Source organism: Ailuropoda melanoleuca, chromosome 2, assembly GCF_002007445.2.
Source record: "Ailuropoda melanoleuca isolate Jingjing chromosome 2, ASM200744v2, whole genome shotgun sequence".
Taxonomy (NCBI): domain Eukaryota; kingdom Metazoa; phylum Chordata; class Mammalia; order Carnivora; family Ursidae; genus Ailuropoda; species Ailuropoda melanoleuca.
In genome coordinates this window covers 109,787,709-109,811,444 of record NC_048219.1, presented here as the reverse complement: position 1 = coordinate 109,811,444, position 23,736 = coordinate 109,787,709, and the positions used below count along the sequence as shown (strand labels likewise).

At 39.6% G+C, this 23,736-nt stretch overlaps 1 protein-coding gene across 1 annotated transcript in view; it reads right to left on the bottom strand.

Annotated features, from left to right (window-relative positions):
- THSD7B (thrombospondin type 1 domain containing 7B) overlaps positions 1-23,736 on the bottom strand; it is an 848,738-nt gene that overhangs the window by 243,818 nt on the left and 581,184 nt on the right. Inside the window, 1 exon segment of the mRNA XM_034654492.1 lies at positions 96-287. Within this exon segment, the coding sequence (XP_034510383.1) occupies positions 96-287 (192 nt within the window).

Below are 23,736 nucleotides of genomic sequence, written 5' to 3'. Positions count from 1 at the left end.
ATGCAATTTCTAGTCCTTCTGGAGCTTCCATTCTCTTTGGCAGGTTTAGGAGTGCATCCCTTGTCTGAAGCTAAGAAATGGAAAGCATACCGTACCTGTGAGCTGTCGCCGTCGACTTCGGGTTGCTTCACAATTTGTGGGGCAGGGTGTAAACTTGGACCAAATCGTGAAGGTGCAGTCATCTCGACATGGGACTGTGCATTCTTGTACAAGGGGAGGCATGCCATTTGTCTGCTTGAGGCATTCCATCATTTCTGCTGACTGGTTATCAGACATACAGGAGACCGCTTTAAAAAAAAAAAAAAAGAAAAAAGGATTCTTTTGTTATTATTTTGATTAAATCATTCTGTTGCTTGTTCTTCAACAAAATAGAAGAATCTCCCAGTGTTGAAAATCTGGTTATCACTGTGATTATAAAAGGTGTTTGACACACCTAACCTTATTTCTCTCTGGAAATTAAACGTTTATCATTGCCAGCGGAAGTATCTGAAGATTTAATTGGTTTCATTATTAATCCAATTTGGTTGCATTGACACCACAACCAAAATAACTTTCAGTAATTTATTGTACATGAGCTTTTGAGACTCTGATCTCCAAGGATGATCTAAAACTAGGAAAGAATGTGTAAGAGTAAAACAGGAGGATAAAAAGGGGACAAAACCATGAATATCATGCGAATTCTTCCTACTTTTTTTAAAAAAGATTTTATTTATTTATTTGACAGAGATAGAGATAGCCAGCGAGAGAGGGAACACAAACGGGGGAGTGGGAGAGGAAGAAGCAGGCTCATAGCGGAGGAGCCCGATGTGGGGCTCAATCCCATAACGCCGGGATCACGCCCTGAGCCGAAGGCAGACGCTTAACCACTGTACCACCCAGGCGCCCCAAATTCTTCCTACGTTTTAACTGACTTCACTTGTTTGAATGGCATTTCTGGAAATGGTCCTATTTTCACTTCACAACCAGTATTTAAAAAAAATAATTTCTGTTGTCTATTAGTAAATTTTTTTCCTTATTAACATTTCAGCATCAATGAAAAATTTTAAATATTTTTTTTCAAGTATAGGCATAACCTATCCAAGTCACTCCCATTACAGATATCCTATCAGTTGCAGGTAATTCTTCAAATTTCACTCACAAACTTTTTCGACTAGAAGGTCTCTAGTCATACTATAAAATAACCAAAATCCTTAGGTAAAGAACTTATGCTTAATTCTGTATTTGATTCTTTAAGCTAGTGACTTTTTATTCAATTATAAAGGATATTTTTGTGTATGTTTTATTCACCTTAATTATGGACCTTATAGGGATGTGTCTTTATAGTCTTTGGACTAGTATGTATCCACCTTGGCACTACTGACATTTTGGGTTGGATACTTTGTGTAGGCATTTGTTTCTCATGCCCTGGAAGATATTTACCAGCATCCTTGGCCTCTACCTGCTAGATGCCAGCAGCACACACACCCTCCCAGTTGTGAAAACCAAAAACTCCAGACATTGCCAAATGTTGCCCCAGGTGAAAACTACTCTTCAAAACCGATTCCTAACCATGGAGATCTAGGAGAATGCACAGATTCTATGGCATGACTTTGGACCTACAGCATCATCTCCGGGGGAGAATTCGAGGCATATATTTTTGTCTTTAAGTGTCCCAGGTGGTTCTGATGCAGCCTGTCCCCTGACAACCCATATTTGGCATGGTGCCTGTGGATATGGTGTAAGTTAATGGGTATTTGCTGAATTGCTCATCCTAAAGAAATCATAGTTTAAGAGGATTTTTGTGACAACTCTGAAATCTTCCAAGTTACAAGGAATAAACATACCACAGCTTAGGATCAACACTGTTAAGAACACTTGTATGACAAGTTCTATAATTAGGGTAACTGTACACAGGGGCTCCATTTAATTTCCCATTCTTATATTCTGAACTCCTTTCATTATTCTGAGCGCAGAGAACAATTCAATCTGATTTTTTTTTTTTAATAACTGAAAGCCAAATCCATCCCATGTTTTAAGACCAAGGAATTAGCTAAGATAGTAATGGATACATACGCAATACTTCCCAATTTGTACATCTGCTCTGTGGCAGGTGGAGTTATATGCTGGTTTTGAGTAATTTTTTTGCTTTTGTTTTTATCTACATCCTAGGAACAAAATCCATTGCACATAAAGCCAATATCATCTATGTTTGTTTTGTTGGGAATATTACAGCCATTAATGATGAAGACACCAACATACTTCATCTTAAGTAGGCTACAAGCAAATGTTATTTGAATTGCATGTTTAGATAACCAATCTGGAGTCAATTCAGGGGACTCTTATCTTGCCAAGGTATTTTTTCCCCTCAAGATGACAATGCACTGATTAACATGAAGAGGAATTTTAAATACTTTAAAAAAGCATAACTATTTGAAATCCAAACCTCTATGTACACAAAAATAAGGTTTTTTTTTTAAATGAAGTTTTAAAAATTATTTTTTCACATTAGTTTATAATTTGACAACTATGATAAATACTCAATGATACTTTGAAATCTTACAAACCAAATTAGCAAACACTGGATTTATGAAGGCCTATATTGAGCTATTGTGCATTAACGAAAGAAAGCATCAAAAATGAAGAATAGCTATAGTATATGATGTAGTTCAGAGACATTCTTATCAAATGGTATGAATAAAAATTCCAACTCCAAACATCTGGGAGTTACATGAACAGAGTGATTTAATCTTTGTGCTTAGACTCATCTTTAAAATGATAAGAGAACCTACAACAAAGAGTTGTGAGAAACTTTAAGACAGTATCTCTCATACACTAAAGGTTCAATAAATGCTATTGACTATTAACTTTTTGTATTTAATTTTTAATTTCTATCTTAAATAAAGCAGGCTGATAGTTCTCCTCTCAGGTACGCATGCACACACTGTCACTCTCCATGGCTCATTTCTTCCTTGGACATTCTCAGAATCTGAGGCATAAAGGAAAGGAAAACACCATGGTTGAATCTCACAGGATTCTGGCACTACACTTAAAAAGAACCATTAGTCAAAGAATATGTCAAATAGGTCCTAAACACATTCACTACATTAACAGGGTTACGTAGAACAAGTCAGACCATTACTCCTACACAAACTGATGTATTAGAGCAGTCGAACAGAGACAGTAGGGATCTCTAAGGGCCAAAGAAAACATTGACAGTTGTAGCATGAAGTTTCACGACACTGACATTAATCTCAAGACCACTGCTCTGTTATTACTGATGGTCTATTAACTCAAGGGTGAGTGGCAACTGATACACTACAGATCATACAATCATCTGCTTAGGTCAGGCATTACGGCTCCCAGATTTCTCCAAGTTCAAGATTCTAATTTCTTTTCAAGTGTGGAAAAAATGACCAGACACAAAAACTTGAATGAAGGGTGCTTAGGTGGCTCAGTTGGTTGAGCGAACAACTCTTGGTTTTGGCTCAGGTCATGTTCTCAGGGTCATAAGATCGAACCCCCTGCTGGGCTCCCACTGGACCTGAAGTCTGCGTGGGACTCTCTCCTCCCCACCCACCACCTCGCAAGCGTGAACACACGCACACTCTCTCCCTCTCAAATAAGTAAAATCTTAAAAAAATATGAATATTTCTTGGGAATGTAGTATAAAATGAATCCTTTAGTAAACATTTACTGGAAGACTGGATATTGATCTATACTAGTGGGTAGGAAATTACTAAAGAAAAATATCAAGCACAAAGTCTGCAGGACTGGAAAACCAGGAAATGAGAAGATATTTGGAGTAAATGAGGATAACTAGTAGCTAGTGGCACAATCCAATTCAGTGACTCCTTTCATTAGGCAACTCATGGGGAAAGGGTATTTTTTAAACATATTATTTTAAATCTACAGTATAGTTCTTAACAACTAAAGGTGTGTAGACTCAAGTCAGAGAACTTATTTTGAGAAAACAGAGGTGGCAAAGTATACTGATAGAATTATAAGCCCTGGTGTCAAATAGAACTAAGACTGACTNCTTTTGCCCCCCCCCTTTTTTTTTTTTTTTTTTTTTTTTTTTACTGTTACCTTGGGCAAGTTATGCAAAAAGAGTCCGTTAACTCATCCATACAATGAGAATAATACCTACACCATATAATAAATTGATGCAGCTGAAGTATTTAGCACAGCACTAAGCACTTAGTACAGGTGCCCAGAGGCCGATTTTTTTGTTTGAAAGCATGCAAGCAAGCAAGTGTATGAACAGGGGGAGGAGGAGAGGGAGAGGGAGAGAATCTCAAGCAGACTCTGCTGAGCAGGGAGCCCAAAGAGGGCTCCATCTCAGCACCCTGAGATCATGACCTGAGCTGAAACCAAGAATTGGACTCTTAACCAACTGAGTCACCAAGGCACCCCAGGGAGAGTGACCTATTTTTATGATAAAGTCTACTATATATCAAAATATTACAAGCATCAGGAAAGAAGAATCCAACATCACTTGACTTGGTTCAGGAAGAATTTTCCAAATGCCACCTTTAATAGTCTTGGTCCCTAAGAAGTATAACTGGAGCCTCCCTTCCATTACAATATTGAAGTCAGTTGCCTATTTCAAAGACTGCATGGCTCCCCCAAGATACCGTCTACTCTATTTCCAAGTGATGCTCTGTGCATTCTGCTAATTGTTTTAAAAATGAGGCTTATAAGCTACCGTATGAGACCACAACTCAAGTTCTGAGAAAGTCAGAAACTGAAATCCAAGGCCTGTTGGGAACTCTTTCCAGAAAAACTAAGATCAAGGGGGAATGAAACATGAGAGAAAAACCAAGATCAAAATCCTTAACAAATTTTAAGAGTTTCATGACAGGACAGCGAACATTTGCACAGAAGAGCGGTGGCAATATTTGCAGCTTCATACCTCACTCATTGAAGTGGTCATATCCAGCCCAAACATGTACCATGCCTCTCTATGCTAAAGCTGAATTCAAAAGCATTTTAGCATCTAAGGTTTAGGGGGATTTATCAAACTTTTCTGATCATTAGAACCATTTGTGCTTCATTACTGCTCAGGAGAGGAATGAAATAAGGTAAAGAAGTAAAACTTCTGCCCTAAAATCAGAAACACGTCTTGAAGTCATTTTCTCTACTTCCTTGGTGGTCTAAACGTTAGACTTTGCTTATACACCTGGACCCTTATTACCTACAGCTTCCTCCCTATTTTTTTTTTTTTTAAGATTTTATTTACTTGAGAGAGAGAGAGCGAGCGAGCCAGCAAGAACGGGAACACAAGCAGGGGGAGTGGGAGAGGAAGAAGCAGGATCCCAGCAGAGCAGGGAGCCCAATGCGGGGCTCAATCCCAGGACCTTGGGATCACGACCTGAGCCAAAGGCAGACGCTTAATGACTGAGCCACCCAGGTGCCCCTCCCTATTGATCTTATTGAACCTGATCCATTCATCCATCCATCCATCCAGGCACAATATATAAGCAACTATGAACAATTATAAAAGCATTGTGTGTGTATATACATATGCATGTACATATAAATAATCTGGCTTCTGGGAGGCTACAGTAGTGGCAGTGACAGAAAGGTATACCGTACAATATTGTAGTCTCCCTAATGGAAACAGCCAATGAGGGAATTTGGTATAGAAAGGGAAAGTAGGTATTTCAATCTTACACGGAAAAGATTGTGCAATGGGCAGGCAGAAAAAAGCCATTACAAAGAATTTATCTGTCAGACATTTGCTATTAAGTTTCATTCTGAGTCCTGGGTCCTTTGGATCATAGCAAATCACTTGCAGGCCACGATCTAGAGAAAAAAAATTTTTTGGTGCTTTTAAGTAAAGTACTGTCCTATATACTAGGGGGCAAAGTCTTGAGGAAAGGGAGAGGCATTTACTACTGACCCTTCCTGGCGTATATTTCTACCTGGCCTAGATTGTTTAAGGAATAGAAATTCAATGCTAAATTATAATCATTTATTAAACTTGGAATATTGTTGTCTTTGTGAGAGGAAAGTTGCACTGCCAGGTCAAATTAGTTCCAGTAGCTGTGGAACAATCTCATTACTGGGCACTGTTTGAGATTTAGCAACCTTAGGCTTTGGACAGAAAGTTCTCGGGCTAGCTGCCTGGGACAGCTGAGTATTCTTAAGGAACAATGGAGAAACATGTGTTTGAGCTGAGTCACTCAGATGAGAGCACTCAGACAAGTCACCTAGCCAATGGGTATGGTAGGGTAACCTGGAATCCCCCAGAACCTTTGTGGAGCTTGAGGTTGTGTCTTTCCATTCACAGTGTCTAACAATGTATACAACACATAGAGTCAAGTTCAGCTTCTTTGCCTTTCTTGTAATTACGAGATAAGCTGAGCCTCAGAGGAGGCGGGAAAAAAAAAAATCACGAAAAGCAGAGAAGAGTTACTAATTGCTTTCCTGTTACCTGACTCTTTTCAATTTTAGCAGTGTGAAAAGGAATGCCCTGACACAAAATGTAAAATTATCTGATAATCTAGCAAAAGAAACAAAGCAAGGACACACATGAATTCTCAGTGTGCCTGAGTTAATTTTTAAAAAAGAACTACCTGCTGTTAATGTGGGAGGCTTAGGCAGCCGTCTCAGGCTTTCACGATGACTAAAATCAGATTTTTAACTGTTACTAAACAGCTAGTCTTTTCTCTCTTCTCACCTCTAGACTCAGACAGTCAGACACGCCGTGATAAGTTGGTCCTCCCCCCACCCCCTTATGGTATGATGAGGGCAGGGGTCACTGTCCTGATAAGAAAGGATGATGTTTGGCCTGGGAAGAGTAAGTAAGTGATGGAAGCTGCTATTTCCCATCTGTCCACACTCCTCACCTTCACCAAGGACACATTACTTTACACATCACATTACTTTCCCTAAGTTGCTGTAGACTAGAGTTCAATTGTCATAGCTGACAAGAAAGGTTAAGAAGAACTTCTTTCAAGAGGTCATGATTTCCAGGAAACGGAGGGGACATGCTAAAAAACCAGGAGGGCTCTAGGAGCTTGCTGGCCCGCAGCAGTGAGCTGCTTCAAGCACAAAGCTCCAGTTACATGCATGTCAAGAAACAAAGGATGGACAATAGCTGCCCAGCTCAACCAAGAGTCAGACAACATATTATCTCTCTCAGGCCCTGCACTGGGAGCCGGGAACACACATGGAAGAAAAGGTCACTGTACTCAGGGTCCTGCAAGAGCACAGCATGGGAGCCTCTGGCACTGGGCAGTCACAGCAGCCTTCTGGAAGGACACATGCATGGAAGTGGAGTCAGATGTATCCTATAAAAACAACGTGAGCCAGGCCCAGGGCCTGACATACCACAGGCCTGTGCAGAGAACCAGCAATATGGGGGGCTGGCTTCCAGTCCTTGCTATGCACACTCTTAGGACTCTACTTCCCCTTTGTTGAGATCCATAATGCATAGAAATACATGGTCTGTATCTGGGAAGTTACTAACTTAATGACATAATGCCAGGCTGCCCCAGACATGTATGGGGACCAGCGTGAGAATGTAAGAAGAGGTCATAAACCGCAAGTCTTAAGAGTTAAAAGTTAAAAATTGAAATTAACAGATGTGTAATAAATCCGTTCCATTCCCCTACATTACATATTTGCTCTCCTAACGTCTTGGAAAGCTAGGTTCTAATAAAAATTCTGGGAGGGAATTTTCAACTGCAATGTGCCTGCATCCCAACCCGGTACCCTGACCCTCTTTCTTCCCTTCTATCTCCCAGCTGACTTCTACCCCAGGGGGACCTTCTTGCACTTGCAAATGGGTACTGCTGTCAATCCTGAGAAGCTCAATTTGCAAGTCAGCTGCCTGTCATCCACCCTCAGGGCAAGAGTTTACACACAGAGTAAGCTTTCCCCAGATCAGACTCAGAAGAGGCCTCTCTCATCCTTGAAGCTGGCTTACAGCCATATAGGCGGAGAATTCTAGGGTCCCAAGGACTAGGCAGAGTTTGGATAGGGGTTGGGTAGGGAAGCTGGATTCTGGTGGGACTCCTTATGTGTGTGTGAGAGAGATAGAGGGAAGTTGGAAAGGCCAGAGAAGGGCCCTCGAAGGCATAGGAGCTAGGTGAAACCACTTGTTGCTGAGTCTAAGGGCAGAACTGCATTCCCTTCCAATTAATTCATTACAGACTGATGTGATCTTCCTAAGAGCTCCCTTCTTGGTAGATAATCAGGAAAAGCACAAATGCCAAATAAAGCTATCTCGGTTTGGGCTATTTTAATTTGTTCCCTTGCTATTTAAAATAATTTTTTGGGTAAATTCTCTTCAGTCCTCCTCTTTCAGCTATGAGGCATCTAGGTGTGGCAGCCAGCAAAGGTCTTGGATCTGCAAGAAGGCCCTTCAGAAGCAGTCTCTGGACCTCTTCCAAATGCAGCATGGAACACAAACCCTTCCGCTTTCTTCCTTTTCCTTAGCCAAACCCTCCAACCTTACAACACCAGCCCTGACTCAGAGAAACCATGACTCACATTCCTGTGGCTCCTTCTCCCCCTCCCTCAGGCTTTTCGCATTTCCTTCCCAGCGCCCATTCTGGCAGCAAGAGAAGAGCTTTCCATTCCTCTTGTCCGACAGACCCTTCTCCTGCAATGTATCCATCTCCGTTCTGAGGTGGCCTTTACCCTGTCCTTTACCCTAAAGCCATAATGGGAGATAGGCTGCAAAGAGAAGTCTAATTAGAGTAAGTGTATAAATTAAGAAGCACCTAAAAAATGTGAGGGCTGCCATACACGTATTTCACCGCTAGGCACTGAGGCCCAGGACTGCTGCACCTGGGTCGGGCTTGTGTATGGGTAGGTCTCCCAACCAGTGACTGACACACATTCAGGTGCCACTAAATACAGGGATGGATTCTTTGAAGGCCACCATGGAGCAGGAGGCAGAGGCACAGAAGGGCTCTGTTGGAACGCCCAACACTTTTCCTTCAGTTTCAGAAAAAGCCCCATGATTTTTTTTCCCCCAATGCTAATTTATTCCAAGGAGTTATTGTTTTCCCATTGCCACTGTAACAAACTACCACAAATTAAGCCACTGAAAAAAACAAACATCTGTTTTCTTACAAATTTCGGGAGTCAGAAGTCTAACGCCAGTTTCACAAGGCGAAAATCAAGATGTCAGCAGTGTTGGTTCTTTCTCGGAGTCTAGGGAGAATCAAGTATCTTACTCACCCTTTCGAGCTGCTAGAGATGACCTACATCCTTCACGGACAGGTCCGGCTCCAGCTTCAAAGCCCGTCCTGATACAGAAACGTAACTCACTCCCCGCCCTCTGTCTCCTGCCTCCCTTACAAAGGCTGCTGTGATTACATTGGAGCCACCTGGATAAACTGGGCTAATCCTCCCACCTCAGGATCCTTAACTTATTACATCTGCAAAGTCCCTTTTGCTGCATAAGGTAAGACATTCACAGCTTCCAGAGATTAGAACTTGCCACCTTGGGGGGCCGTTATGTAGCCTCCAACACAGGGGAGAGGTGTTTCTTCCTTGTTCTGAGGCATTGCCTCATTCACTAGAATAAGAACCAGGCCTACTTCATCCGCTCCCAATAAAAGAAGGAACGCAGATTTGACACCATCAGATTCACCATGACTTCCCCATTGCCTGCTGTCACACTGGTTTGTTTGTTTTTTGTTTTGTTTTGATTCTTTGGTTTTTCAATCACGTGCCTGGCTTCCTTCAGTCATCCAGACTACCTTTAGAACTACTCTCCCCATACTCTGTGGGGATATTCTTCGGGAAAACAGACAAGTAGACTCATTTCTTATTCAAAATCAAGCATAATTAAGAATGTACATCTGGGGCACCTGGCTGGCTCAAACGGTAAAGCATATGACTCTTGATCTCAGGGTTGTGAGTTCAAGCCCCATGTTGGGGATGGAACCTACTTTAAAAAAAAAAAAAAAGAATACACATCTACATTAAATAAAAGTGCATTATTCTATTTAGGTCAGTCTGAGCCAGGCAAAATGCAAAGCCACATCCCACCCACCCCTCCACCCAACTTTCATGCTTCAATTGCTGGCTTCATGAATGCATGAAGGAAGAATCTCTTCAGAGAAATACTGGAATTGAGAAGAGAGTGAGAACAGCTAGAAATACCTAAAAGTTCTATATCCCCCAAAAGAAGGCCAACTCTATGCTCTCCCTCAGCAAGCATGTCTTGTTGTCTCTACTATGGGGACATGCTCTGAACTATCCACCATGAGTAACCGAGCGGCCCTGAGCCACTCCCACATTCTACTCCATGCTCTAGAGCCACGTGCTGGCCAGGGTGAGGACGCACATCAGTATGATCACTCGCATGCTGTGCCCAGTGTGGCCAGCCCTGGGGTGGGGTAAGCCCAGGAACCCTGGTAGTAAAAGGAAGAACAGGAAAGGTGGCCATCTAGCACTTGCATTTCCTAGGTACAGATATTGGGGTCATCCTGGCATGACCAAGCCAACTTCTCCACACAGGGATCAAACCCAGGCCCTTCTCCTTTGGACTTAAATCACATGAGTCAAATCAACCAATCACTCTACATATTCTGAATTTACTCGGTGGATGTGTTAGCAATTGGATTTCTGTGACAATTTTTGGAGAGAAGACATTTTCATTTGCTATTCTCCAAATGAGTCGATTTGGAAGTAGAAACCAGTTCTTGCCATCCCCCACATGCAATCTTTTTTCCCTGGTATTTTCTCTCTCCCTGTGCAGAGCACAGCATGTGGGGGCACAGTATTTGGAGGTCCTATCTTTCAAAACTAGAGTTTGAATAAAGTATGCGCTTATGATTACGTGCTGACTGACATATATGCAACTTTTGAGTGGAACAGCGTGAGTTGTGGAAATTGAATTAAACAATAAACCCATAATTGCTTGTTAGGGTGCTTTAATTGACTCATAAGTACCATATGCGAAGCTGCGTGGCTGCAGGAGCCCAATTATAAGCTTGCTTATGGAAAGATACAACTCATTTTGCATGTTGGAAATATAATCCCCAATTATTGTTGCCTCTCAGAAAAAAAGCGTTTTTAAATAAATAAGAAATACTTAGTAAGCTTATAATGTATACTTAGTCCCAAGGTAACCCTGAAGCACTTTATTTAGGTTCTAATACAAGATCAGAAAATGCACAGTGAAAAAAATGCCTATTTGCTTTATTCCAAGGTGTCCATTAAGCCCAAAGCTCTCTGTGTTCACAGCTAACCAAAGCAGTATACACAGATGGGGCTCTTGGCTTAAGGAATTTCCCCCCCAATGGACAAGAAATTGACAAAAATAAACACTTATGGAAAAAAGAGAACAAAGTAATATTACAAACAATTCATAAATTAGATTTAAACATTGCTTATACACGTGAGGGTCACAGAGGAGAAAGAAAGGAGATCCTAAACTCTGGCTGCCAACCTAGCAGGGCCAATTCCAGAAGGGAATGCTAGGAATCGGCGTCAGGTTACCTAGCTGGAAGCGCACTGATCAGGATCTGCTGTGGGCCTTTGGGAGTGCGTGGTGGGAATGGGAAACACAGGAAGTACATGTTGACCACTTAGTAAAATCAGGAAATCAGGAGGTTCCAGATAAGTAGAGTGAGCACCTTCATAAACTAGAGTAGAGAAGAAGTAATCAGCGGGAATCCTAAACCCAAGGAGAAAAGCATGCATTTGTCCTTCTCTAGGGTGCCACAGAGCCTGTCCATGGTGTTTGCATGAACACAAGTGGTCTCGGAGTACCTTTCTATCCCCAGTGATTTCCACTTGGCCACAGTGAAATCACCCAAAGTAAATAGGTAAGTACAAAGAGTAGCTTATTTGTTAACAAAGCTGCCAGAGAAATCTTTTAATCTCCACTTACTCCCTCCTTTAAACGAGACTGAAAAAGACATACACTCTGAACAAAAAGGACATGCTAAGCAAACCCAGCTTCAAAAGTTCTTAGCCACTCCTGCCATTTAGATTGCCTCTCTGAGTCCTTCCTCCTACAGAGATAGTAAAACCTGTATTGAAAAAAAAAAAAAACATTATAAATGCATATAAATCATCACACTCAGCAAGACACTGGCAGCAATCACTCTAAGTTAAGTCATGACAGTGAATAGGAAGGAGCCATCACTGCATCCAAGCTCGTTAGACATCAGCGATTCTCTCCCTGATTTTACAAGTCCTTAGAGTGGCTCCATTTATCTCAGTTGACTTTCTTCCATTAAAAACAATTCCATGGGGAATGACTGCTAATGGGATAGTGTTTCTTTTGGGGGTGATGAAAATGTTCCAGAATTGGATTATGGTGATGACTGCACAACTCTGTGAATGTACTAAAAATGACCAACTTGTACACGTTGAAGAGGAAATTGTATCTCAACAAAGCTGCTATTAACAATTCATAATATATTCTGAATTCTGAACAAATATAAATTACAAATAAAATTCTAAAAAAAAAAAAAAGCTCAAAAGTCATGTCACAAAATCATGTCAAGCAGATGCTGCATTTCTAGAAATCCTGGGAATCATAAGCATTTAGCGGCACCAGAGAAATTGTTCTCCCAAAAGTTATGCTGAAAACCATCTACACTAACTTTTATAAACAAGGATGTTCCCGTAAATAATGAATTAGGATTTATCATTAATACAGTTCTTTTCACATGTTTCTGACCTGCAAAGTTTCATTTTTAAATTTTGTTCTCCAGTAAGAAAAACAAAACAAAACAAAAACCAAAAACCAAAAACTACATTTGCCTAGACTTTCTGTAGTGCCATACTTACCAAATTAGAATTCTGGAGAATGCTATTTGGAGGATACAGTCAGTTGAACTATGAAACAGAACAGTAATATAATATAGAATTTCTGCCCTAAGAGCGCTTATAATCTACACAGAAACTTCTAATATGTGTGGGGAACCCAGTAAATATATAAATATCTGAGAACCACCTGTATGTAAACGAATTTTGAATACAAAGCATTGTGTGGTGGTTAGAGTTAATTTCTAGCCATGTTTTAAAAGCTGTCAGGTACGAAATCATCTAACTCCCCTTATAAATTCTTTTTCTTCTTTCTCTATCATGGCCTCTTTAGAGGTGTAAACTAATGATGAGATGCTTTCTAGTATTTCCAAGTCATTTTTCTCACTAAAAAGTCTTCAGATTCCTTCCGAAATACCTGCCACATCTAAATTCTGTGTCTGATGCCGAATGAAGTCCTCAATTCAAATCATATGAAAGTTTCTTGACATTTCTTTTATATATTTGGGAAAAAATTCATACACACTTCATTCTACAGAATATTGCCTATCACTAAGCAATCTGCTAGACGCTTTATACTCCTCCGGCCTCTATTTTATGTACATGTATAAGGGGAAATGTATATGGGGAAGCTGTGAAAGAATAAATATGCTAATTCATACACTGCACAGACAAGGTGATTTACTCCATTTTTAAAAGAATATGGCAGTATTTACATAAGTTTCACCTGTATCTCTGCAAACAGCTGTTGTGCAAACAACTTCCAAATCAGGAGAAAAAAATGGGCTGGGTGTTTTTTTACCAGTTGCTCTGGGCTTGACGGATGGCGCTTTAGTTACTTGCTGCACTTCACATAAAGGCAGAGGGAAGACTTGGCCAAATCACTGCACCAAGTAACTACAGAATTAAAAAGAAAACAACTCTCTTGAAGTATGAAAGCTAAGATTCTTAGACGCCTGTATAAAACAGAAACTTTAACTGTACGTATCTGCCATGAAACAAGCTATGTAATGAGAGCTGTATCATTTATCAGGAAGCTAAACTTTGGAGCCTATAATCCTTCTAGCAACAGCAACTAAGTAACAAATGAGATGTGAAACTCCAAATTAAGCAGTAATTTGGTGTTCTCTATTGAAAAGCAAGTGCAGAGACCCAGGATATTAATTATCTCACTGCTACAGAGAAACAAGAGATCAGCACAAGATCCACACGTACTCCCCCACCCCTTGCGGAAGTATACTACACTGTCTTGTGGGGCTGTCTACTTAAAACATGTTCGAAGAACTTTTCTTTTTCTACAAATGATTTCCTCTTTGTAAATCACTGTGAGTGCTCATGCTTTACATGGAATCCTAATCACTGCCATTATAATCAGTTGTCTGTTAGGTACAAAGCTGACGCCATGTCAAGAAGTCATTTGTTTTCATTTTGTTAGGTCTCCTCCTCCATAGGCTCTGCCGAGATGTTGCTGAAATTATGTTTATTCATCCCGTTTTGTCTTTGGTCCCTCTGGAGACCATGCATTTGCTGCATCCTTTAAGAAAAACAAATTTGTTACACTTTAATTCTGTTCCAGAATCTCAAACTTAATAAAACCTTATAATAAAAGTCTGAGTGATGGTGGATTCAGAGGGATCATGTGGTAGTTCTTACACACTATATATATTCGCTAGTCACACAACTTAGCTTCTCTTGCAAGGCGTTTTAATAAAGAACGACTCCCTTCATACAATATGGGATGGATTCCTGAAAAGTTGTATGCAATAAATATAAAGGAAATGAATCTGTTTTAATGCAACAGGGAAGCCTGCTATCAAAAGGTTTTCTACCCAAAATAATGGCATTTAACCTCGAAGATTCATTTTTCAATGTAAACAACCCATGTTCTTATGTGAAACTGAATTTGTTTGAAGTGATATATCGCTCAAAATCAAGTAGCCTCCGATTTCTTATGTGTAATTTTTTTCCCTGCTGAAGTTAGCTCAGTTAAGAGTAAGACTGCCTTCCAATGTCTTATCAGTTATAAGTTAAGACAGGAACTTGATCTATTTTTACCTTTAAGTACTGAGAAATCATTAACCTTAATGTGACTTAGAATATTCAATTCATACAATTTAACTGCTTTAAGCCAGTACTGCCCACCTGCCTAATTCAAATTACCAAGGCTAATCGGGGGCTGTAATCAAATCTTCTTCTGATAATACATTGTTTTCCACATTTGCTTTAGGTCTTCATAGCATCCAAGTGAAACCTGACTTTTAGCCAAAGTTCCGCACAAATGACCAGGACCCAAACACAATCTGAAGAGGCAACAGCATCAGTTAGGAGACAGAGTCTGGTCCTGGCTTTTCCTATGAGAGCTGCATGACCCACTCTGGGTAAGACTCATTGAGAATCAACTGTATTTATGTGCATAATGAAGGACCAGGTTGATCTGTGACCCTTCCAGCTGTAATACTCCATGACGACATTGTGGGTACAGGCCAGGCAGAGCGTTCGCAAATGTATTGTTGTAATCCATGGTTTTATTGAGAAGATTATGCAAGATTAGCATAGCTAGCTGGTCCTAACGTAAGCATTTATGCATAATTGTCTTTATTTCATTTAATGACATGTTGTTAAATACATACAGCATGCTAACACACGAATACTAAAACATGCTACAATTTCGGTAAAAATAAATCCATACTTCACTTAGGAAGGCATTTTATATAACACATATAAATTACTTGGACTTCCAGGTAAAGATGGAAGAATGGAAACGTGATGAACTTCCTCTTCCTTCTAAAACTTCATTAAGCTTTGTGAATCCAAAATGCATTAAGAGAATGGGAAAGAACAGAATGGTGTCATGATTTTGGAAGTTGTAAATCAACGGACAAGAGGCAAAGGACTGTACAGACTGAGGAAAATATTAAATTTAAGGGGTTAAGAACAAAAGCCAAAAGTTAATCTGACTTGCAACAGACTCTCTAGAAATGGGGCTGAATGAATGAAATTGAGATTGAATAGGTCAGAAAGACCCATGAGAGTTTTTCCGAAATATGATACTGAAGGATCTGATTATCTTGGCAAAATATTTAATCAGTGGAGAGTTTGGGAGTTTTTTAGGGATGAAAAGATGAAAAACTACGCAAAGGAAAAAAACCTAGGGGCTCTTGGGTGGCTCCAGTTAAGTTTCTGTCTTCAGCTTGGGTCATGATCTCAGGGACATAGGATCCAGCCCTGTGTCAGGCTCCCTGCTCAGCGGGGAGTCTGCTTCTCCCTCTCCCGCTGTCCCTCCCGCAGTTCCTGCTCCTGCTCTCTCTCTCCCTCTCAAATAAATAAAAATATAATGCAAAAAAACCTAGAAAAGTAATAACTCTAGGGATAATAAAATGTTTCAAGGAAAGAATGATTATCGTACTTAGAGTAAGACTTTCAAAAATAATTATATAATCATGCCAATATAAGCGCTGAATATATTGATCTAATAAAATTACATGATAATCATATGGGGAAAATGGGAAGTGTATCAGCATAGTGGGGGCAGGAATAAAGAGAACTAAATCCTTATTATTCATACATGGAAGGCAATAGTTAATGCTTAAATCTGAAAATGTAACTAGTCACAAACCAAACATAGTTTCTGGAGATATGGTTTAAAAACAGCATAATCAGCTAAAATAGTTGAAAGTATTTGAAGCAAATGGAGGCAAGGATAAAAACCTCGTAGAATTATTTAATTTTTTTTTTACTCCTATTGAAGAAATATTCGATCCTTCAAATTACAAAGATGTATACATTTGATAAAACATTAAAATGAATGACTGAATGAATAAAATAGACTAACTCTAACATATTTAAAATACTGCCAGGTATACAAAATACTATCTTAAATCAAATACATAATATGCTAGATTCTGTCTCATAAATACATTCTTTATAGGTAAAGCCTTTCCAATTTGTCTCTACCTATGCATTTATCTTTCTCCCCCCCCCCCAAAAAAAATGAAAACCAACATAACAAAAGGTGGAATATTTTTTTCTTCTGACTTTGCGAAAACAACAGGAACAGCTATTCATTCATTTCATTTATTAATGGCTTATTGTGTGTTCTATTAAACGTTAAAAAGTGAAAACACACCCAAAAGAAACCCAGTCCTTGGCTTTTGACAGTTGAAGCGGTTGGTTGGCCCAGGTGGCTGATGTAATTTACTTTTAACCTCTAGAAGGAAAAAAACCAGACACAGAGAAAACTGTTAATAACAGAGGTCAAAATGATGAAGATGAAGCAGGGTGGTTACTGGCTCATAATGGGAGATGAACTAGCAGGAACTTCAGGGAGGACAAAAGAGAGTAATTTGTTTCTGGGCTGTGTTGAAAGGCAAAGGTAGCTGGTTACTTAGAAGTTTTCAGTTCACTTTCCTTATTTAGAACGATTCTGACCCTTTTAGAACATTCAACCCCCAAAGACCACAGATTTAGAAATCACATGATCTCAGGTTTTATTTCCATATTTTTATTTCTCCACTTCTAGAAGAGTAGCTCTAATTTATGCATCCCTTAGATCTCATGAGTCACCAAGAAACAGTCCGGTGCAAATTCAAAGCAGTAGACAACGGATTTTGGTACTGAAGGCATCTCAGCTCCTCTGAGCTGCTGCTCGCTAAAGCAAATAATGCCAGAAATCAATCTGAGAGACTGCCGATGACAATTAACAAACCCAAGCCAAAATAATCTAATTTTATTTTCAGCTAAAACAAACTCATTTTTGACTATAAGAGACCGGCTTCCTTCCAACCTGGAGTACCTTGTGGGAAAAAGGAAGGGAAATGTCTGAGGTGTCAAAACAACAAGGACCAGGAAGGGATAGCCGATGAGTTCAAATCAAATCCAAGGAAAGCTGATCGACTGGGTGGGACAATAGTAAAATATTCTTTAAAAACCTGCCTTTAACACACGTAAGTACTGCTAACATTCCAATATGCCAGTAGTCTGTTTCCTTGGGAAAAAATGAACCCTTATAAAAGAAACAAAGGAGACTCGGCAAATAAATATCAAACTGGACTGAGTTTGAGAAATTCCAAGCAGAGTTCTAAAACGACTTCACTTAAATATGGTTGTGAAGTCTGAAAATTATGGGATGGCAGTCTTTTTTTGTGGTCAGGGTTCCCAACAAGTAACATAATGAACACATTTATAATTAGGTAAGAATTGGGAATTAATGAATTTGGATAAAGCTAAAACTCAACACACAATTTTCTTCCTAAGGAGTTGATAAGAAAATTTAGTTTCTTTTTAATAATACTTTCCAGGGGCGCCTGGGTGGTGCAGTTGGTTAAGCGTCTGACTGTTGGTTTCAGCTCAGGTCATGATCTCAGGGTCCTGAGATGGAGCCCTGCATCAGGTTCTGTGCTCAGGATGGAGACGGCTTGAGACCCTCTCTTCCTCTCCCTCTGCCCCTCCCCCCTGCTTTCTCTCGGGCTCTCTCAAATAAATAAATAAATTTTAGAAAAAAATACTTTCCAAATGGTGGAAACATAGGCCCCTGTTTTTTGTTTCTTGTTTTTTCTTAAACAATGAAGTGCTCTTGGCTCTATAATCTTCAATTCTGAGCATGTAAATGATCACAGTAAAAATATGTCTGAAAAGGAACCCAGGCATTTGAATACGACATCATTGACAAATGGGTGTGTATTGAAACCAACTGAGATGGTGTATTACCCTTTAACAAACAATTTAATGTAAGCTAGTTGAAGAATCCAGAATTAATTTAGCCAAATACTTCCTTCACTGATGATATACTTTTCATATGGCTAGGAGAAAACTCAAAGGGTTAAATAAATGCCAGAATTACTGATTCACACTTTTTTTAAGAAAAAAAAATGGAAGAAAAGAGAAAAAACAGCTTAGATTTTTGGTAAGAAATTTTAGTATAAAATTCTGTAACTTTTTTTTTAATCTAGAGATTTATATATATTTTTTTAACATATCCTAAATACAGACAGAAAATGGTGAGCTCACACTCTCTCCCTAATCTTCAGGTATAGGGAAGGTTTTATTCCCTCTCCATCATCACTCTTCAAAGGAAAATAATTCTCAATCCTTTAGGGTCTTGAACTACAAGCCCACCCTCTCCAATATGTTCAGGGAGATACACTGAATGGCTTATGTTATGGATTGAATATTTGTGTCCCCCAAAATTCATATGTTGAAACCCAATCCCTAATCGTATTGTGTGAAGATGAGACCTTTGGGGGGACAACTAATTAGATTAAGTCATAAGGGTGGGAGCACCTGATGGGATTAGTACCCTTATAAAAGAAAAGGAGAGAGAGAGAGAGAGAAATGTCTCTCCATTGGCACACACCCAGGAAAAACCATGAAAAGACACAGCAATTAGGGGCCCATCTGGAAGGTGCAAAGAAGAGTCCTCACCAGAACCTGACTCTGCTGGAACCCTAATCTTGGCTATTCAGACTCCAAAACTGTGAGAAAATACATTTTTGCTGTTTCAGCCAACCAGTCTATGGTGTTTGGTTGTGGTAGCCTGAACTAATGTAAGTTATAAATATTATAACATTTTAAAGCTGAATAGGTACACAGAGATGACTCAGTCCAAGGGTTAAAAAACTGGTGGCCTTTTGAATTAGCCTGCAGACTTGTTTTGTAGCTGTGCTAAGAATTAAAAAATACTTTAAGGATGATAACTATAATTTTATAGAAGCCCCATTATTGTCAATTGCATCACGCCTGCCCTAATAACACATTTGTGCAACTTGCTTCATGCCTGTGTTTCTGATTTCTGTTGACTCTCTCCTTTTATACGTGAGGAAACTAAATTTCAGAGATGTAAGGTGACTTGCCCAAATCGAAGCAAATAATTAAAATGAAAAATGGGTCTAGAATTCAGATCTCTTGATACCCTACCTGGCTTTCTGCTATGTAGGCTGTCTGAGGCTTAGCTAACTACATATTAGTTATGCTAGTTGACTACAGCACCAGGACATGAGACTAACAAATAATTTGGTAACTGAAGCATGAAGGCCAGGGGAAAATATCAAGCAAAAAAGGAAAAATAGTCATTCATTTTTCGTTTTATCTATTCTTCTGCCCAGATGGATTAATTCTAAAGAAGTACATAGTAACTTTGAAGGTGAAATACCATCACTCTGGAAGTAAAGAGGCAAAGCAAAATTTCATACTACCTTCCTTGAGCTAGTTCTGTTAATATTCATTTCAAATTGAATTTAAAGTGTGTTTGGTAGACAAATATGATACTAGAGATGACAGCAAAGGAAATAACAGAAAAAAGGAAAAATAGTTATGCACATTCTATCATTTAATATTGTATTAGAAGAGTGAATACATCCATTAAAGTGTGTTTTAATAACATTATATAATTCAATGTAAATAAATTTATGGGAAATATTAAAAATTATTTAAGATTTTATTTATTTATTTATTTATTTTATTGTTTTGTTTGGTTTTTTATATTTTATTATTATATTATGTTAGTCACCATACAGTACATCCCCGGATTCCCATGCAAAGTTCGATGCTTCATTAGTTGCGTATAACACCCAGGGCACCATGCAATACGTGCCCTCCTTACTACCCATCACCAGTCTATCCCATTCCCCCACCCCCTCCCCTCTGAAGTCTTCAGTTTGCTTCTCATAGTCCATAGTCTCTCATGTTTCATTCCCCCTTCTGATTACCCCCCTTTTCTTTATCCCTTTCTTCCCCTACCGATCATCCTAGTTCTTATGTTCCATAGATGAGAGAAATCATATGATAATTGTCTTTCTCTGCTTGACTTATTTCACTTAGCATTATCTCCTCCAGTGCCGTCCATGTTGCAGCAAATGTTGAGAATTCGTTCTTTCTGATAGCTGAGTAATATTCCATTGTATATATGGACCACAGCTTCTTAATCCAGTCATCTGTTGAAGGGCATCTCGGCTCCTTCCATGATTTGGCTATTGTGGACAATGCAGCTATGAACATTGGGGTGCATATGGCCCTTCTCTTTACTACGTCTGTATCTTTGGGGTAAACACCCAGTAGTGCAATGGCTGGGTCATAGGGTAGTTCAATTTTTAACTTTTTAAGGGACCTCCACACTGTTTTCCAGAGTGGCTGTACCAACTTGCATTCCCACCAACAATGTAGGAGGGATCCCCTTTCTCCACATCCTCTCCAACAATTGTTGTTTCTTGCCTTGTCTATCTTTGCCATTCTAACTGGCGTAAGGTGGTATCTCAGTGTGGTTTTGATTTGAATTTCCCTGATGGCTAATGATTTTGAACATTTTTTCATGTGTCTGTTAGCCATTTGTATGTCTTCATTGGAAAAGTGTCTGTTCATATCTTCTGCCCATTTTATGATTTGTTTATTTGTTTCTCGTGTATTGAGTTTGAGAAGTTCTTTGTAGATCTTGGATACCAGTCCTTTATCTGTGGTGTCCTTTGCAAATATATTCTCCCATTCCGTGGGCTGTCTCTTAGTTTTTTTGACTGTTTCCTTGGCTGTGCAGAAGCTCTTTATCCTGATAAAGTCCCATAAGTTCATTTTATCTTTTATTTCTCTTGCCTTTGGAGATGTGTCGTGAAAAAGGTTGCTCTGGCCGATGTCATAGAAGTTGTTGCCTATGTTCTCCTCTAGAATTTTGATGGATTCCTGTCTCACATTGAGGTCTTTCATCCATTTGGAGTTTATTTTTGTGTATGGTGTGAGAGAGTGGTCAAGTTTCATTCTTTTGCATGTAGCTGTCCAATTTTCCCAGCACCATTTATTGAAGAGACTGTCTTTTTTCCACCGGATGTTTTTTCCTGCTTTATCAAAGATTAGTTGCCCAAAGAGCCGAGGGTCCATTTCTGGGTTCTCTATTCTGTTCCATTGGTCGATGTGTCTGTTTTTGTGCCAGTACCATGCTGTCTTTGTGATCACAGCTTTGTAGTACAGCTCGAAATCCGGCATTGTGATGCCCCCAGCTTTGTTTTTCCTTTTCAACAGTTCCTTGGAGATTCGGGGCCTTTTCTGGTTCCATACAAATTTAAGGACTATTTGTTCCAGTTCTTTGAAAAATGTCCTCGGTATTTTGATCGGGATAGCATTGAAAGTGTAGATTGCTCTGGGTAGTATGGACATTTTAACTATGTTAATTCTTCCAATCCATGAGCATGGAATATTTTTCCATCTTTTTATGTCTTCCTCAATATCTTTCAAAAGTGATCTATAGTTTCTAGCATATAGGTCCTTTACGTCTCTGGTTAAGTTAATTCCAAGGTAACGCATGGTTTTTGGTGTTATTGTAAATGGGATGGATTCCCTAATTTCTCTTTCTTCAGTCTCGTTATTCGTGTATAGAAATGCAACTGATTTCTGGGCATTGATTTTGTATCCTGCCACCTTACTGAATTGTTCTATAACTTCTAATAGTTTGGGAGTGGATTCCTTTGGGTTTTCCATATAGAGTATCATGTCATCTGCAAAGAGAGACAGTTTGACTTCTTCTTTGCCGATTTGGATACCTTTGATCCCTTTTTGTCTTCTGATTGCTGTTGCAAGGACTTCTAGTACTATGTTGAATAATAGTGGCGAGAGTGGGCATCCTTGTCGTGTTCCTGATCTTAAGGGAAAGGCTTCCAGCTNGACACCCAGGGCACCATGCAATACGTGCCCTCCTTACTACCCATCACCAGGCTATCCCATTCCCCCACCCCCTCCCCTCTGAAGTCTTCAGTTTGTTTCTCATAGTCCATAGTCTCTCATGTTTCATTCCCCCTTCTGATTACCCCCCTTTTCTTTATCCCTTTCTTCCCCTACCGATCATCCTAGTTCTTATGTTCCATAGATGAGAGAAATCATATGATAATTGTCTTTCTCTGCTTGACTTATTTCACTTAGCATTATCTCCTCCAGTGCCGTCCATGTTGCAGCAAATGTTGAGAATTCGTTCTTTCTGATAGCTGAGTAATATTCCATTGTATATATGGACCACAGCTTCTTAATCCAGTCATCTGTTGAAGGGCATCTCGGCTCCTTCCATGATTTGGCTATTGTGGACAATGCAGCTATGAACATTGGGGTGCATATGGCCCTTCTCTTTACTACGTCTGTATCTTTGGGGTAAATACCCATTAGTGCAATGGCTGGGTCATAGGGTAGTTCAATTTTTAACTTTTTAAGGGACCTCCACACTGTTTTCCAGAGTGGCTGTACCAACTTGCATTCCCACCAACAATGTAGGAGGGATCCCCTTTCTCCACATCCTCTCCAACAATTGTTGTTTCTTGCCTTGTCTATCTTTGCCATTCTAACTGGCGTAAGGTGGTATCTCAGTGTGGTTTTGATTTGAATTTCCCTGATGGCTAATGATTTTGAACATTTTTTCATGTGTCTGTTAGCCATTTGTATGTCTTCATTGGAAAAGTGTCTGTTCATATCTTCTGCCCATTTTATGATTTGTTTATTTGTTTCTCGTGTATTGAGTTTGAGAAGTTNCGATCGTGTATTGAGTTTGAGAAGTTCTTTGTAGATCTTGGATAGCAGTCCTTTATCTGTAGTGTGACGTAATTCTGATACCTTTGCCTTGGTACGTGAGAAATTTCTTTGCCCTGGCCGCTTTCAATACTGTATCCTTGGATCTAATATTTGCGAATTGCACTATGACATGCCGTGGCGTAGGTTTGTCCTGGTTGAGCTTGGATGGGGTCCTCTCTGCCTCTTGGACACGAATGCTTGTTTCCCTTGCTAGATTAGGGAAGTTTTCAGCTACAATTTGTTCAAATATCTCTTCTAGACCTCTGTTTTTCTCCACCCCTTCAGGGATGCCGATGATTCTGACATTGGATCGTTTCATAGAGTCAGTAATCTCCCGTAATCTACATTCGTGGGCGTGGATTTTTTTAAGACCAGCTTCTATTTTCGTTTTTTCTTCTACTAACCCATCCTCCAATTCGCTAACGCGTTCCTCTGCCTCGGTGACCCTGGCCGTCAGAGCCTCTAGTTTTGACTGTATTTGGC